At 42.5% G+C, this 18,109-nt stretch overlaps 1 protein-coding gene across 1 annotated transcript in view; it reads left to right on the forward strand.

Annotated features, from left to right (window-relative positions):
• The window catches only part of LOC146813351 (ephrin type-B receptor 5-like), a 377,765-nt gene that overhangs the window by 107,563 nt on the left and 252,093 nt on the right, over window positions 1–18,109 (forward strand). Inside the window, exon 3 of the mRNA XM_085620160.1 lies at window positions 4,946–5,010. Coding sequence (XP_085476286.1) covers window positions 4,946–5,010 — 65 coding nt within the window. The remainder of the gene's footprint in view (window positions 1–4,945; window positions 5,011–18,109) is intronic.

Here is an 18,109-nt window from a genome sequence, read left to right on the forward strand (position 1 = left end):
CCTCGGCGTTTGACTGAGTGAATAGATCCAAGCTCTGGCACCTGCTGTTAGCGATGGGTATGGATAAAAATATTGTGCATTTTTTGGCTGATCTGCACAAGGATCTCTCAGCAACAGTAAGGTTCGATCAAAAGGGTAATTTAACACAGAAGATAGATATCATTAGGGGGGTCAGACAGGGCTGTATCCTGGCCACGTCGCTATTTATTCTTTATATTAATAATTTAGATTCAGTCTTGTGTGGAGCAGCCAAGGATATCCCCCGGGTAGGGAAATGATTGATCCCTGATCTGCTGTATGCCGATGATGCAGTCCTTCTGCCGAGCACAGCGGTGAGGCTCCAACACTTGCTGTCCTCCTTTGCTTATTTTATGGGTTCTTTGGACTTAAATGTAAATTTTTCCAAATCACACACCATGAGTATGGGAGTAAAGCCAAGTAAAATTAAACCGTTTAGTTCTGACGGTAATGAAATAACCAGTGTCACCTCTTTCCCATATTTAGGTGTTCTATTTGATGATAGATGTTCATGGGTCCCGCAAAGGAGGGTAAAGAGAAATGCTATGGCACGATCCACTGATTCGGTACTTGATTTTGCTCGAAGGTTGGGTGCCAAACCTGTGCAGGCAATGCCAAATATATATAAATCTAAATGTATATCCATTGCGAACTATAGTTCTGAAATTTGGGGTTATAAAAATTGCACTGAGCTTCAAATTGTGGAAAATAAATTTTCAAGGAGTCTGCTCTCAGCCCCCCAATCTATAGCTTCGTACATAATTCATGAAGAACTGGGTATTGGTTATGTGGCTGATTTAATTAAAATGTCTCCTTTTCTCAAATGGATTTCGATCTGGTGCAACCCAGAGTTGGTGTTAAATCAAGCGATCATTTGAGATTACACTAGACACTACATAGGGCTAGTAACATTCCATGGTTGAGATGCACGGAAAGTATAGCAAGGATGCTTGGCCGACCAGAGGTTTTTGATAACCCAGAAAGAATATGCAAAAAAGACCTGCTTTGGGTCAAGACCTGATTTCTCCGCATAGCATCTGTAGAAAGGGAGGCCACTGAGTTATTGACACCCACTGTCCATGCTCACCAGATTTTAAAATCCTCTTACTTTATGGAGCTCTATTGGCTATAGTCAACAAGCCTCAACACAGCTTTCTCTTGACGAGAATGAGGTTTGACCTCTTGCATTTTTTTTTAGCTGAACCTTTGGGCTGGAGTAAGTTAGAGAACCTGGGACCATGCTCTTCCGATAATTTCTCGAGGCAAGATACTTTGCACTTTGTCATGTTTTGCGCCCACTATCTGCAGATTCGCAAGCGTTTATTTTTCCGATCTTAAAGGACAAAGGTTTCCTGCAGGTCAGGCCGGCCCAAACCTACCTGCAGATGTTGAATAACCCTTGGGAAATTTTTTATATCGCTAGCTTTTTAGCTGCTGCAATCAGAGCAAGGAAAAGTAGGAAATAATATGAGTGCGGGCGTATGGATTTCGACTTCTTATTATCTTAAAATTCTGTAATGAGTCCTTTTTTACTATATGTATTTTATTATTGGAGTTAGTTCTGGCATTTCATTTGTAATGTATAATTGTCTCCCATGTTTAATATGTATCTTATATATGTATTTTCCTATGATGGATGTGTGTAATATTTGGTTTTATACGATGGGTATTTTAACATGTTTTTATGGTTTTGAATAACCGATTCAAGTGATTTTGACTGACTGACTGACATACGTCATTGAATTACTAATGTACTAGTACTGCAAACAACAGTGCGGAATTATAGGTCATTGAATGATTAGTGTCCTAGAACCCCAAACAACACTGCAGAATCATACGTCATTGAATTACTAATGTCCCCTTACCCCCAAACAACACTGCAGAATTATAAGTCATTGAATTACTAATGTCCTAGTGCCCCAAAGAACACTGCAGAATCATACGTTCTAGAATTACTAATGTCCTAGTACCCCAAACTACACTGTGGAATAATACGTCATTGAATTACTAATGTCCTAGTGCCACAAACAACACTGCAGAATCATATGTCATTGAATTACTAATGTCCTAGTACCCCAAACTACACTGTGGAATAATACGTCATTGAATTACTAATGTCTTAGTGCCACAAACAACACTGCGGAATCATATGTCATTGAATTACTAATGTCCTAGTACCCCAAACTACACTGTGGAATAATACGTCATTGAATTACTAACGTACTAGCACCCCACACAACACTGCAGAATCATACATCATTGAATTACTAACATCCTAGTATCCCAAACAACACTGCGGAATCCTACGTCATTGACTTACTAATGTCCTAGTACCCCAAACAACACTGCAGAATCATACATCATTGAATTACTAATGTCCTAGTCTCCCAAACAACACTGCAGAATCATAAGACATCGAAATACTAATGTCCTAGTGCCACAAACAACACTGCGGAATCATGTCAAAGATTTTTTATTGTCCTAGTAACCCAAACAAAACTGCGGAATTATGTCATTGAACTACTAATGTCCTAGTGCCCCAAACAAAACTGCAGAATCATACGTTCTTGAATTACTAATGTCCTAGTGCCACAAACTACACTGCAGATTCATGTCATTGAATTACTAACATCCTAGTACCCCAAACAACACTGCGGAATGATGTCATTAAATTACTAATGTCCTAGTGCCCCAAACAACACTTCAGAATCATGTCATTGAATTACTAACGTCCTAGTACCGTAAACAACACCGCAGAATCATACGTCATTACATTACTAATGTCCTAGTACCCCAAATAACACTGCGGAATCATATGTCATTGAATTAGTAATGTCCTAGTGCCACAAAAAACACTGCAGAATCATAGGTCATTGAATTTCTAATGTCCCAGTACCCCAAACAAAACTACAGAATCACAAGTCATTGAATTGCTATTGTCCTAATACCCCAAACAACACTGCGGTATCCTAAGTTGTTGAATTACTAATGTCTTTTGACCCCCAAACAACACTGCGTAATAATTTCATCGAATTACTTACATCCTAGTATCCAACAACTTTGCTGAAGCAAACCACTTGGTGAAGGAACACTTTCCTATATTTAGTACATTTAAGTCTCCATCCCAGAAACAATCTATAAAAAGAAGCCACAGTCAAATTTAAAGGCAGGTTAGTGTTACAGCTTAGAAACCATTTTTAGTAAACAATGTTTGGAGGGAAGAGCTGTGGGTTTTACTATTCCTATTAACAATTTGTAGACCAGTATAACTCATTCAACACCCATATTCAAACTGGTCATCCACCATGGTCAGAGATGACTTAATTTGCTAATTGATGAGCATTGAACATAGGTTTTGAGTGGAAAGATGATTGTCTTTCATATTGCAGTGGTAGAAGGACTGGTATTTGAATCTGTTATTCATAGAGACAAGTTTCTTATCCTTCATACTCTTGGAAGTAGCTTTCTTGGATCAGACCAGTGTCCTTTTAATGCATGGGTCTTGAATACAAAGACATTTTCTGGGCCAGGATGTAGAAGCAACTCCTAATAGAAATGGCTTCTTTCCCATGGAGGAGCAGACACTGATGTGTTTGGTTGACATGGGCTAACCTTAACAAATGATGCATTAACCTGGGCCTTTTTCTCAAGGCATAAGTGCCTTCAGTGGATCAAAAGGCAGAATAAAATAGCAACATTTGGGGGATTTGTTAGGCAGATAGATTTTATAGCCATCACACCCCAAATGGATAAATTCCAGCTTTCCCTAGAATTAGACTCAAACCACCACATAGACTCTACATTCACCAGCTACCATGTTAAGTCTTGACCTGCATTACAGAGACTCCTCGCAGTGCCAGAGAGTCTAAATTCTATTGCGTAGCTTCTTGGCATCTGCAAGTTTTTACGGTTTCATCCTTTGTTCCTCTCTTAATTGCTCCACGTGCTCTGTACTTTACATGAATTAGGATCACAAATTTCACTGCTCAAAAGTATGAGGATTCTTCAGAAAGCATTTGAGATGTCTGTTGCTTCCATGAAGAAGAATAAATGCAGCAACATTTTAATCTTGCTGCACCCATATGTTGTTTCTTCAGTAAGGGGCTGATTACAAGTCTGGCGGTCCACAGACAGCCAGAAATGCGGAGGCGCAGCGGTGGTGGTCTTCCAACCTGCCTATTATGACTTGAGCAGTCGGACCATACTGGGACTGCCACATCCGCCAGGGATCAGAGATCCCTGGCAGTGGTGTGGCGGTCTTGAGGCCGCAATATGCTTGTTGGGACCGCAGTGGTCCCGCCAAGCATATTACGAGTTTCCTTTCCACCATGGTTTTCATGTAGGTTCCTCCTCCATGAAAAAAAGTGGCGGAGAGGAAACAAAGGGCCCTGTTGCCTCAGGCCCATGGGTGAATGCAGGGGGGCACATGGTGTGCTCCCCTGTATGCATGCACCCCTGATTCTGCACGGTATGGACTGCAGCAGTTTGCGCTTTGCAGATACTGACTTCGACATTCCCATTGTGGTGCCTATTTTATAGGCATCACCCTGGGAACGCCAAAGAACCTCCCACAAGAAATAAGAAAACTCATAATTTGGCGGGCAGTTTGCACAATGGTTTGGCGGTGCGGCAGTGGGGTGGCCCCGCCATCACATCATCAAACTCATACTCAGGCCCTAAGTGTCTTGGTTCTACTTGTGTTCTAAGACAAAAAAAGTCCACCCCTTTGTAAATATGCGCTTCTCCTTAAAGCATAAATGGACAATAGGTGATGACGGCAACAGTTGGTGACTTTTGCAGAGATTAACAGAATGTGCTGTGGAAATCTAGCCCTGAATCTTTAGTTAGTAAGGATTTAAATCACTTTATCTATTTAGAGATGACATAGGTACTCTAATCTGATTTCTTGTTTTGTTTCCTGCAACAGAGATCCTTTTAGACACCACCACAGAAACCTCGGAGATCGGCTGGGTGACGTACCCGGATGGCGGTGTGAGTATTAATGCCATTTGTTTGTTTCCTCATCTGTTTGTTTTAAAGAGAAAAATACAGTCACTTTTCCCGATGCAGCATAGTGCAGTCAGAGACAGCAGCAGCTGCGAGACACGTGCCCATAGGATAGTCTACTCTGGATTCCATACTTTTAAAAGCGTTCGGGGCATATCAGCAACGAGGCAATGTAAAATTAGCGCCGCTTTTGAGTCCGTTTTCGGGCGAAAAGCGGCGATAATTTTATTTCCTAATTAGCAAGGTTGCAAGGTCACGCTATTGCGTGAAACCTTCCATTAGCGCCCGGATTCCTAACGCTCAGCTTTGCTTCTCTAATGAGATGCAAAGTGGGCGTTCCTGACCTAACATGACAGGAGAAATGTCGCTAAGCAACATTTCTCCTATCATCAAGCCCCACGCTATGAAGCATAGCGGCAAGAAAAGTAGCGATAACCCCTGTTATCGCTACTTTCCTTACGCCTGCTTCAGGACTGACTTAGCCATGATATCCTATGGAAGGTCGATATCATGGCTAAGTTTGTGAGTCCCTATCAACAAGCTAACGCCACATTTCGTGAGATTATCGCTGGGTTTCCAGCGATAATCTCACGTTTGGCAGTTAGCGCTAGGATTTTTATCGCTTTTGAGATAAGCGTTGCTAATAGCACGTTATCTCAGCGATAAAAATCCACGTTAGCCGGCGATAATTATCCTAGCGCTAAGTGCGCTTAACGATAATTATCGCCGGTTGTTGCTGATATGCCCCTTCATGTTTATATACAAAGGCAGAGTGGACGCGTTGAATGATAAAGGACAGCGGTGTTTGAGAAACTGCCAGAGAACACGCCTTTGGTGCCCCGCGGCGGTGATGCTGTGGTTCGTTAGAGCTGCATTCAGCTGTCTCATGTGAAGAGGAGACACACCTTGCAGTCGTGGGGATGACTTTGGTGTATTCCCCTTGTTCTTGTGTTTCTGGACAGTCTTTCACTGGCAGAAGATATTACTGATACTTACCATGGGGTCTTACAATGTTTCCAGTACTTGAGTTAATAATGAACCCCTTTTTATAACTTTTGTACTTGTATTTGTGTGTAACTGACCTCAAACTATAATAGGTTAACCATGAGGAAAATGCAGTGAACTTCACGTGACACTTGGCTGTTCCTTTTTTTTCTGAAAAATGTAATGTTATGCAAATGGTCAAGTTATCAGGTTATCGGTTTGATAGACAGGGGCGTGGCTACGAGTGGTGCAGTGGGTCCGGGGGCCAGAGGTGGGAAAGGCCCCCTCTGCATCAAATGCTGTTACTATACAGGTTTTTCAATACATAAATGGTCCTCCTGTCTCTGGGGCATATGATCAAGACAGGCAATAAAATTATCGCCGCTTTAGCGGCAGAAAACTGCTGCTAAAACGGCGATAATGGGCTTGATAATATGCTCTATGGAATTCCAATTGAAGCTCAGGTTAGATGTCCTTCACATCTAACATGGGCTTCAATTGGAATTCTCTGCGGCATATTATCAAGCCCATTATCGCCTTTTTAGCGGCAGTTTTCTGCCGCTAAAGCGGTGATAATTTTATCGCCTGTCTTGATAATATGCCCCTCTGTGTTTATGAGGATTGTGTGAAATTTGGGCCATATATTCAAGACCAGCATTAAAATTATCGCCGCTTTAGCGGCAGGAAACTGCCGCTAAAGCGGCGATAAGGGCTTGATAATATGCCCTTGAGAATTCCCATAGAAGCCCATGTTCTGGTGTCAACCTGGTCTTCTATGGGAATTCACAAGGGCATGTTATCAAGCCCATTATCGCCGCTTTAGCGGCCGTTTCCTGCCGCCAAAGCGGCGATAATTTTAACTCTGATCTTGATAATATGGCCCTTTGCGTCATACACGTTTGCGTAATTCTGTGAAATTTCAGCAAAATTTCACAAATTGCCCTTAGTTTCTCTAAATGCAAATCCACCTTTTCGCGCTAACTTTTAGCACATAATGCATCCACGGATCATCCGCGGATCCTATCATAGCGCAAAAAAGCCCTGCAAACAGCAGCGGCTCGTGTGAGGTTATTCCCCTGTGTTTCTGTTATGAATGGTGCATTTGCTGTAAACAATAACTGTGGATGGTGCGTAATGATGTGACGTGGCATAATGAATGACGAGCTGGGAGACCCGTATGCAGAGGTGCGGTATTCATCAGTGCAGCAGGTGCAGTGGCAGCGACGTCCAGGTTGTGATGGCCCTTTACTGCACTCCATTCATTTTAAGAGTGACTCCGGGGCCCCTTTACCCTGTTTGAATTAGGGCCCATGACACATGGGCCACGCCATTGCTGACAATGTGCTCGTTAGAGGAGTGGGGACATCCCTAGGATTTTATCTTAACATGTCTTTTGAAAGGAACTTTTTAAGTGACCTTCTTAACCAAAAATGCATTTTTAAATCTATTAAAATATTTCGCTGAATTCTGTTTTAAAATGAATAGTTATAAAACGAGCTAACATTTACATGTGTGCTCAGTTTCGAAAATATAGCCCTTCTGTTTTCGTCGATACGTTTGGGCATGGTGCTTGTCCTCACAGACCCTACACACAGCTCTTCTACGAGCTGTCTAATGTGTGATTTAATATTAAGCTACGTTTATTACTTCCCTGCTAGGTTTAAGACAGCCTGGCTGCATACATTAATATTCCAATTAAAGACTAATACATATGGGTCCAGATGCTGTTTATAGGTCTCAGGCACAGTGGTACTCACCACACTGGAATGTATGATACAATGTTAGGCTTCGACATAAATTAACTGAAACGTCATTTCCCTATAAAAAGTTTAGGCAAAGAGTTTTCAAGCACCGTCTTTCAATCAGTTTGTTTTTCCAATATGTTTCTAGCAATAAAAAGCAACAATTGTAATGTAGATGCTGCCAGCTGATCTTTCAGGATACTGGTGCATAGGGAAGAATATAGCGCCTTTCTTCAGGGCTTCTACTGTCCCTAAGAATCAAGGAGTGTAATTAATAAAGGTCGTGCACCGTTTTCATAAATTGTAACAAATAATGTATTCACATGAAAATATAATCTTATGGAAACCCCTCCTTCTGCTTCCTAACGGCACAGGGAAGCCACTGAAAACAACAGAGGAAATAAAACCGCCCTAAGTAGCTGGCCCTAGATGGCCTCTAGCTTCACCCTTACCTGCTGTGTGGGTTCAGTTCCTTGAGTCAAGCTCCTGGCTCTCTGTGACCCCAGGGTGAGGCTGTTGTGGGCAGCACAATAATCTACCATGGGGGCATTTCAGACATGTGCTTCCATGTCCATGGAAAGGGGCATCCTCAGTTTAGTCCTGAGCCTCACACGCCAATATGGCCACTAATTCTAGACGTGGACTTTGAAAGTGATTGTCGCTTGGGTTGGTTTCACCTTCATGAATATAAAGGTCTCTCTCGCATCGCCTGGTCCTCCATCCCCATGTCCTGCTTGGTGTAGTGACCTGGGATCAGGGGCACTAGGACCCTGCACTCGGACCTAGGGGTGGGGACAGAGACCGGACACCACTTCCGGTCAGGGAGTGGGGCGGGCACTTGACTGGACGAGGGCAGAGGGAACGGTCGTGCATGTGGGCACGAGCCAAGAATCCAATACAGAATCCAAGCATCACGTACCTGTCTCAGTGTGGGTCATTTCGCTGGACACGACACATGGCACACTCAAGACCCTCCCATCACAAGACTGGCGGTAGAATATATTGGTCAGGATGTTGGCCAGTGTCTCAGACGACCATGATCTGTCCTATCATTGTCATTATTCAGGTGTAGCCCCATAACCTGAGCAGACAAGGGCTATACGATATCTCTTCCTCTAAAAACCATTTCGAATAAGTGTCGCAGGCTTGACCAAACTCCCACCGAAGAGTCAACTGAGACTTGCTCAACCCTGCAAGCAACCCTTCCCTGGGGCATGCGGCAATGAAGAGAAACAGGACTAGAGCACGATTCTGTACTCACAGGCCTCACTCTCGTACTGAGATAATTAAATTGTATTACCTGCGCGCAGGTAATAAGTGACGTCGCTGTTAAGTTTGCCAGCACAGTTGTTACAAAGGAGACAGGGACATGAGCTGACTCTAGGAGGGCCACTGGAGAGGGAGGATTTTGTATTTTCATATCATCTGATTTGCAAATACCCCTGGCCTGATCCATAAAACCTTAACATGTAAACAAAGGCTTCTCTTTAAACAAGGCAGACATCCCTGGATCACTTCACAAACCACCCGTATGTGGAATACCACATTTCTTACTGAAGTAAGAAATGCTTAGAGTTTTGGGCGAGGAAAGGAGTGTTCTTGTGAGCCAGGCTTTGATGTTACTGGCTTGCTTGTGAGCAGCTTGGCCTGGCTGATTAATGAGGTTAGGTCCTGACATCCACTTCATAACGTAAGGCAGATGTCATGCAGAAGAGAGGCAGTCCAAGCTCTGCAGGTCACTGAGTATAAGGGTGACGTCACCTGAAGTGCACCCTTGGGATCTAGCGTGCTTTGTTTCGCCCGGCACAGTACTGATCACGTGCAACCAGAGACCTTGCTTGAGACCAGAATCAAACAGAACTCCCAAAGTCAAAAATAAATCAATAAATAAATAGATAGATATTTAAATAAACATAGAATCATCATTCCCTGTTAACAGAATTTGTCGAGAGAGACAAACAAAACAGCATGAGGCATTATGGGATTTCAGCCTTTTCGTGTTCCCTTCCAGGAAGGGAAAGTGTTCTATAGAGGGCACAGAGAGGAAAACAAGCATTTGCAATGCAATCCGTCTCATCTTTGGGACCTTATATGTATTTAGTTATGCAGCACTTTAGCCTGGGTTCTGAAACATCTACTGTTCTTTAACATAGAGGGAAAGTGAGCACCAAACTGGGTGACACGCCAGGTATGGGAACACATGAAGAGAAATATTGCCATTCAGCGGGAAATGGTATAGTCCAAAGCTGTGTTTTTAAAATAAAATCAGGGCCTTCGGTGGTCATATCACTGAAGATAAAAGATTTGAAAAAAATAATATTGTTTACGGGTGCTCGTGGAAGACAATTTCTATGGACTGGAATCTAGAGAATGCTAAAGTGATTCTGGTATTTTACTGACCTCTACTGGTCGTTTTCTATCAAGAAAGTTAAATAGAGGCAGTTGCCAGAAAAATAAAACAAGCATTGAAAATGAAATAGGTCTCGCCTTTGATTAAGTTAAAGCCATTTGCTTTGCTAATGGTATTGTATAGCAAAGCAAATGGCTTTAACTTAATGAAAGGTGAGGCCTATTGCATTGTTAATGCTTGTTTATTTCTGTTCTTGCAGAATAAAAAGAATCGATAGTCATCAACATGAAAGTTCAGGCTCAAAGCAGCTGAGAAGATCTAGTCCTTGTTAGGTGGGATCAGCCCTTCTATCCTCGAAGAAGGCCTGTAAATTGAGTTCCGTAAATTGGGTAATTGTAATTGTAACGTGTTATTGACAGTGCTTAGAAACGCGGGACTGCTGCAAGGAGCGCTATATAAAAACACATAATCAGCCTCGACCCTTCTCATTAGATTTTAGTTATTGAATGTTCTTCGATCAAAATTATTGATTGGTACATGCTCACTTTCAGAAACACTGACGTATCAAGGTAGGCGCATTTTTAATAAAAGGCCAGTGTGTGCTTCGACGGTGGGGCGACGGCGCCTCATAATTCAGACGCCTGGAGCCCAGTGACCCAATGTGCCTCCAGAAGTTTTTACCTGCAGCGTTAAAATGGCCACGCAGCCTTTGACAGGCCTGCTGCAGGTGCGCTGGTGGGAGGGTAATTGTCCAATTACACGTTGTGTTTTGGCAAGCAGTGTTTGCTTATCACATTATCTGTGGTCTTTGGGGCTGCCTGGCACAGAGCGGCAAAGTGTTTCCAGGCCTGTGTCTGACTTCCAACCTAGCCGCAGTGCACAGCGAGCACTAGACAGCACTCTGAAAGCGTCCCCTGTGCGGCTGAAGGAAATCTGTCATTACTCCCCCTAGAAGAGTACTAATAAAGTGGCCAGTCTGCACCACACGTGGCAGATTCCAAGAGTAGTCCATTATATATAATGCATATATAACTCTCCAGAGAAATAAACAGAACCGAACACCATCGAAAACCCAAGTTCACTCAAAGGCAGGTGACTCTCCAGAATGTTAAAAAACAATGCAGTTCAAAGAGGAGGGTCCAAGGGAAAGAGTTTAAAGACCACTAAGGATTATATCCCCAAATGACTATTACCAAACATAGAAATCCTAGGGTCTACACATGTAACAAAAGTAACCGTGAATGAATAACACTACCTCCAAGACATTCAAAGAATGGATGGGATAGACATAAGTCCCTTAATTAATACTTATGATATCGTGTAAGGGCAGATCCCTTTTTAGGAAATAATCCCTCATTCACCAAAGGTGACATGCTTCATCATAGGGATTCTCCTCCCAAAGGAAATACCCAGTTCCTTTGAGGGCTACAACCCCCTCACTGAGAGGGAGGAGCTCAGGGATGTTTTGTTTAGGGCATAAAGGATTTACTAAACCCACATATGATGAGCAAAAACGTATGAGTGAGGTCCCAGCGCAAAAAAAGAGGGAAGTGTGAAAAGCAAATGCGAGAAAAGTGTGAAATCTAAAACTGGCTAGAAGGCATAGAACAACAATTTAATAAAGATATGCCCACTGTCAGGGTTAAAAAAGCAGTGCACCAGCGGTATGGATTTAAACCGCTATGGTGTGATGATTAGTGGTCAACATGTTTCAGCCCTAAAGGTCCATATTTGGACCAGGCTTTCGACAGGGCCTTAAAGATAGATGCTACTGCTGTTATATAGTGGAATAAATAAAAAACGATATCAGACCAGATGATATAATGCTGACAGAAATGGCGTCATTATGTCCACCCAATTAAGTGCGTCCTAGCTGAGATAATTTCCGATGTCATATTGAGGAGCAAATTTGCAGGAGAATTGTGCCACGTTCGCACCACGCAACATGGTATATGCGCAATGTAAACTTCCACAACAAATTTATGAAGCCACACAAAGCCACTTTGTGTGGCTCTGAGTAGCTTTATAAATCGTGAGCAGCGCAACACAGCACAAATCACTATGTTGTGCTACTCTGCACCTGCAAGGCATTCCATGGGCCTTGCTTGGGTGTTCCCATGCAACTCCCATGGTTTTTGATGCATTCTTAGAATTACCAGAACTGGTAAACCTGGGAATGAGCCAAACAGATTTGCTTTCCTGGGAGGGGCAGAATGAGGACAGATATCTTTATTTCTCCTTGTTACTTCCAAGACGCGTTTTTGTTTTTACTGGAGCAGTAGTCGTACGGTATGGAGCAGATGAGGATCTTTTTGTATACTGCAAACCAGCAGTGAAGTGGCTAAGCGTCAGAGAAGATGCCACAAACAGCGTGTGCAGTTGCGTAGGATTGTTTCCAAGGCACGTTTGAGGTGGCCACTAAAGAAGGGACGCTAAGTCTCGAAATGCATTTGGCAATGGAAACCTTGTAACTTGGAACACACAGATAAAGATTTTGTCATAGAGTCTTGAGAGTTGACTAAGATGTAATCGTGTTGTTTGTTCACAATATTGTAAAAAACACATGTTAAATACATGAATCAAGTGAAAAACTGATTCGTTGTTTGAAGTCTTCATTGAAATTTTGTATTTACAAATTGTGGTTGAAGATGGTATATTTTGTTAAAATTGTTGACATTGTATGTTAAATACACTAGACAGTACTCACAGATTTTCAGGTACAATGTGGTCCTGAATATTTCTGGTGTTCATGTCAGGGGAGGTTCGGCAGCTCCCAAACTCTGTGATGCACGCAACTTTGCAGCTTTAACATAAAATACAGGTTAAATTGAGTAACGGAGTGCCCCACTTGAATTATTTTTGAAACCTGGGAATGTGCCAACAGATTTGCTTTCCCGGGAGAGGTGTAATGAGGACAAATATCTTTATTTCTCCTCCTTACTTCCCTTTTCTATGTATGCTACATTCTGCAGCACCTGTAGATAGGGGAATATGCCTCTCCTGATTGTTTTGTGCTGGCAGATGTCCCTTTCTGCCCAAATAAATCCTGTCTGCAACGCAGTCACCCTTGCATCATTGTGCAAGGTGGGGGCCTGTTCTGGCACTAGGAAGCCATAATGGTGCCAGTGGAGAGACAATGACAGGAATGTGTTGTATTCTTTTAAATATAGTGAATTCCTGCCCTTTGCCGGTGGCACAGCATGGCACAGAAAGGTGACTTTTTCATAAATGTAGCCCTGTGTTCCAAACTAGCGTTCACATTATGGGGGTCCCAGACACTTTGGTCCTAGACTCTTACTACATGTCCATATGTACAGGGAGACAACTCCAAAGGCACCAGGAACTCCTTAAATATGGGGTTCTGAAAATGAACTGCCCCTCAGAGAGCACATTTCAATCAAGCACGGAAATTATGACAGCAACACCCGGGATCCCAGTCCCTTCTCACTTTTCCACTTCCGCTTTGCATGCTGGAGCCATTTTAGGGGACAGATATCTGCAGCAATAGCCCAGTGGTTTGGCAAGTGGCCCTTAAAACTTAAAATGTGGCTTGGTTTAGCGGCTCTCGCTCTGAGGTGACAGTGTGGTGATGTTCACGCGTCTGCTTGAGTAATAAAGTGATGAGGAATAGATGGAGTGATGAAAAAGACGCACTTTGACATAATAAACCCTGACGAGAAGCGCGTGGCATGAGTTTTGAGCTAATCTGGTGAAGTATGTAGCATGGCAGGTAAATTAGCAATTTTCAGAGGCCCATCGGAGAAAGGGACCCCCGGGTGAGTGTGAACTGGGAGGATGCTTAAGGAAACATGATTATTGCTGACAGCATGGTGCAGCGCCTACAGACCCGTGGACCTCTGACTTTAGCAAGCTGTGTTGATGTGTTTGGTGACCTAGATGCAGAAGGACAAGACAGCTTCCTGCCTGTGGTGGCGCAGAGGTGTCGGGAGCGATAGAAAAGGCAATACATCAACACACTGTTTTAGAAAGCTTCCTGTCAGGCATGCTGAGTCGTTTTCTACATAGGCACAACTTTTATCAATTATTACTTCAAGCCGAATCTTGGGCAAAATGGATCCACACTGTTTTAGATAATCTCTCCCCCAACTCCGCCTTCCCGGTACCCCCATCACCAGGGACTGCATTTCAGAATACCATCTTCTCCTTGGATTTCATACTAGTTGACACCTCTTCTTGGTTAAAAACGTTCTTCCTATTGCAATAAAGTCTCCTCCTTGGAAAAACCTGGTTCTGAACCACATGTTTTTTATTTTTAAATTAGCAGTGACTTTTCGGAGTTTTCTTTTCTGCATTTCCTTGTATTGCGTTTTTCTTTTCACTTCCTGGTATAGACCACTTGTGGCTGTGGTCACATGACTTAGGCTTTGTCATCAGAACTTGCCTCCTCAATAGTCATGGCCTCTTAAACCTTCATCCCAGGCCAACCAGCCTTAGTGTCCATGTAATGAGTTTAAGACTTGGGCCTGATTAGATCTCAGCAGATGGGTTACTCCATCACAACAGTGATGGATCCCCATTCGCCAATATTTAAATCTCATAGGATACAATGGTATTTATATTTTGGATGACAGGATATGAGTCACCGCTGCGACAGAGTAACATGTCCACCGAGATCTAAATCAGGCCCTAAGAGTGTCTTCCTTTGGTATCATCTCTGTTTGACAACGCTAGGGTCAGGTAGGATCTTAGAATCTCTTACATTCTCTCTCCTCTTCTATCTAGATTTTACTGGTGGCGTATCAGTGCCGCGAGGAGTGGGGCTTCTTTTCATTCCTAGGAGAACTCTGGTGAGTGTTTGCTTCTGGCCTAGTAGGGTCTAAGCACCAGGGTTTTAACCTTGATAGCGTTTAATACTTTGACGAATTCACCCAGAGTTCTTCCTTCAGGGGTCCATCATGGCCAATCAGTATCAATACATGGACTTGGCTTCCTGTCAAGACAAATGTTTGCGCTACCTCTGGGTCTGTAGAGGAGAAATGTTGACTCCCAAGGCTCTTGCTGAGTCACAGCCAGTCCCACATAGAAGACTGTCCTGGTTGACTGGGACTCAAGAGGGGGTGAGTGGACTCCATTGCCACCACCTGCGGTGTACAAGTTAGGTGTGGTACTGGCACTCACACCTGATAATCAATAAGTAGACCATTCAAGGAACATATGACATGACATTAATTACCTGGCATGGTGAAGACATTATCACTCAGATTCAGGTTCTACATGTTTATACAGTGCAACAATGTCCCTACCAGAGCGCCCTGGCACTTTAAACTGAAGAAGAGAAGGCAGTAACGGAGAGAACGCATGCAAATAGCCAAGTCTTGAACCTTTTCCTAAAGCACGGATAATGAGATTCTTATTTAATATTAGTAAGGCTGGGATATTGCTATTATAAGCTTAAGGAGGTTTAGAGGAACATGTTCTTCCCATGGTAAGCGTACAAAGGTTTAGAGCTGGTCCACCAGCTCCAAGCACTTTCATCACGAACCACAGCCGAATGGGTCACTTCACTTACTTCGATTATGGCTTATCATTAACAACATACTGACTAACTCGTTTTTTCAAACTTTTGTACAAAAACATAAAGAACGCTTACTCAGCAAGGCAACTCAGTAAGTGAAATACTGGCCAGTGACATCTCCTGTGCTCTGCAGGTCAAAATCTTGGAAACCTGCCAGGGCAACTCAGCCTTCCATTCTTCTGAGGTTGTTAAAATGATTTATATAAAATTGGGTTGCAGTTACTCCTGGAATGTAGGGTGCATAACAGCAGTATTAGGCACTATATAAAAAGACAGTTCATATTTAATTTATATACATTTACTTCATATCTTCTTATACTAATGAAAAATTGACAGAATCCTGGACATTAGACCCCTCACATAGCCAGAATCCATATTTCAATCTTTTTCATTTGTCTGATCTCATTATAGGAAGGGTCACAGATGAACTTACCTCACTCATTAGTTCTTCAAAACTACAGTAAGAAGTACAAAGGGAACAAGTGGTTGGCCAGCCCCCTTCAGAATTAGCCCTTCATGTGTCTTGCTTGCTTCGCCGGTGTTTGCATGGGCTGTTCACAAGGGCTGTATATCAGGGCTTTTTGTGGGTGACCACATGGTCCGATTTGATTTGGATACCTATTTGATTTTGACGAGGGTGTATCATTTACGCCTTTTGTTACACAACAGCTCATGTGTGATGTTTTTACTTTGCTGACATGGAGAGATGTTATTTCCTGATCAAATACTATTTTTTTCTTAAAGTGTGTGCTATTTTGATGCGTTTGACTCTTGTAAAGGAAAAGTGCCAGATGAAGGAAGCATTTTTGAGGTTTCTAATGGCACTATTTGCAGAATTGGGCCATTTGCGACTGCAAAACTGCTTTTTGAAATCTACAAAAGGCAAATTGTGATTCGGTGAGTGGTTACTGAATCTTAATTTGTATTTGGTATTTAAATGAGGCGTGTTTAGGGTGTCCTTTCCAAATACTATTCACAGTTTATATGTATTAATATTTTGCAGCCAAAGTTTAGTCTCAAAACGTAATTTTACCACCAATTCATAGATGGTGGTAACCCGTGTCATTTAAGAATGTAAAAAAAAAAAGTTTTAGGAGCAAGCACTAGTCCCTTGGACCACTACCAACTCTTAACAATTAATTTTAAGCTTGTGATTCTTTTTGCTTATGAAGCACATCCTGTTTTCCTTTAAGAAAACTGGGCTGCATTTCAAAGAAAAGAGATTGTTTTATTTAAAAGCAATCACAGACATGGTTGTCTGCTGGCCCTAGTAGGCCACCATTGCTGTGATGACTGTCATTTCTTTTTTATTTTTTTTTGTATTTAATTTTTTTAATTTATTTTTTCTCATCAAATAATACAGATACAATATCAGTAAGTGTACACAAATAGCTAACATGTGGATCTAAAAGACTAGCCAAGATACATAGTGTACAAAAATGCTGTAGCAGCACTAATACATTATACAGTCCAGTTTGTAAGCAGACTCTGGTGTTAAAAGTAAATACTTAGTGAAACATATCCAGCCATGTCGTTAAAGCTCCCCATACCCTCCTGCCCTTCGTTTTAGCTTACATGGCCTTCCGAGCATACAGAGCCAGTTCAAATTGATATACATGTAGAAAGCGCCCCTTCCATTGCTGAGAGGTCGGAGGTAAAGTATCTAACCATGATGAAGAAATACACAGTCTAAAAACTATCATTGCAATAAAAAACATTTCCATCCCAGGACCCAAAAATGTCTTGTCCACCCCCAATAACATAAGTTGCGGTGATGGGGGGATTTTACATTTCATTACCACCCCCAAAAATCCTATGATTTCTTATTATAACAGTTTTAAACTGGGGCAGGAGTAAAATATATGAACCAGATCCGTCCCCATCGCCTAACATCTGGGGCACCTAGTCTCTGCCACACCTCCCCATTTCGCAATCTTTGCGGGAGTTATATAAAGATCAAACAGCGTCTTATAGTGGTGTGACTGCAAATTCGATGCAAACATAATTTTTCCTCCCAGCTCCAGTGATTCCAAAAAGCCAGAGTCAGCCAGCTCAAGTCTATCCTGCCATTTCCCACACTGTGTTTCCAAATCATCGGGGACCAATTCCAACAAACATCCATATAACTGAGAGGTGGAAGGGGAAATGTTCTTTACCATCACTTCCAGCAAGGGTATTCGGTCAAAGCCATTATTCCACCAGTCTTTTTCATTAAAAAATCCCTGATCTGTAAGTACTTAAAAAAATCCTGTCACCCAACATTAAATCTTCTACAGATCACATCGAAAGGTGCGAGCAGACTCCCATCGAGGAGATCTCCAAGCCTGACTAACCCATAGCTGCCCCATCTATCAAAGCTGCTGTCGTGCAAAATGCAGGGCAGTGCATTCTGGATCAAGGGAGTATATCTGCTATACCTGCCTACCCCAATTTTCTTTCAAACCACCGCCCAGTTTCTATATGCAGCATACA

This window comes from Triturus cristatus, chromosome 7, assembly GCF_964204655.1.
Source record: "Triturus cristatus chromosome 7, aTriCri1.1, whole genome shotgun sequence".
NCBI lineage: Eukaryota > Metazoa > Chordata > Amphibia > Caudata > Salamandridae > Triturus > Triturus cristatus.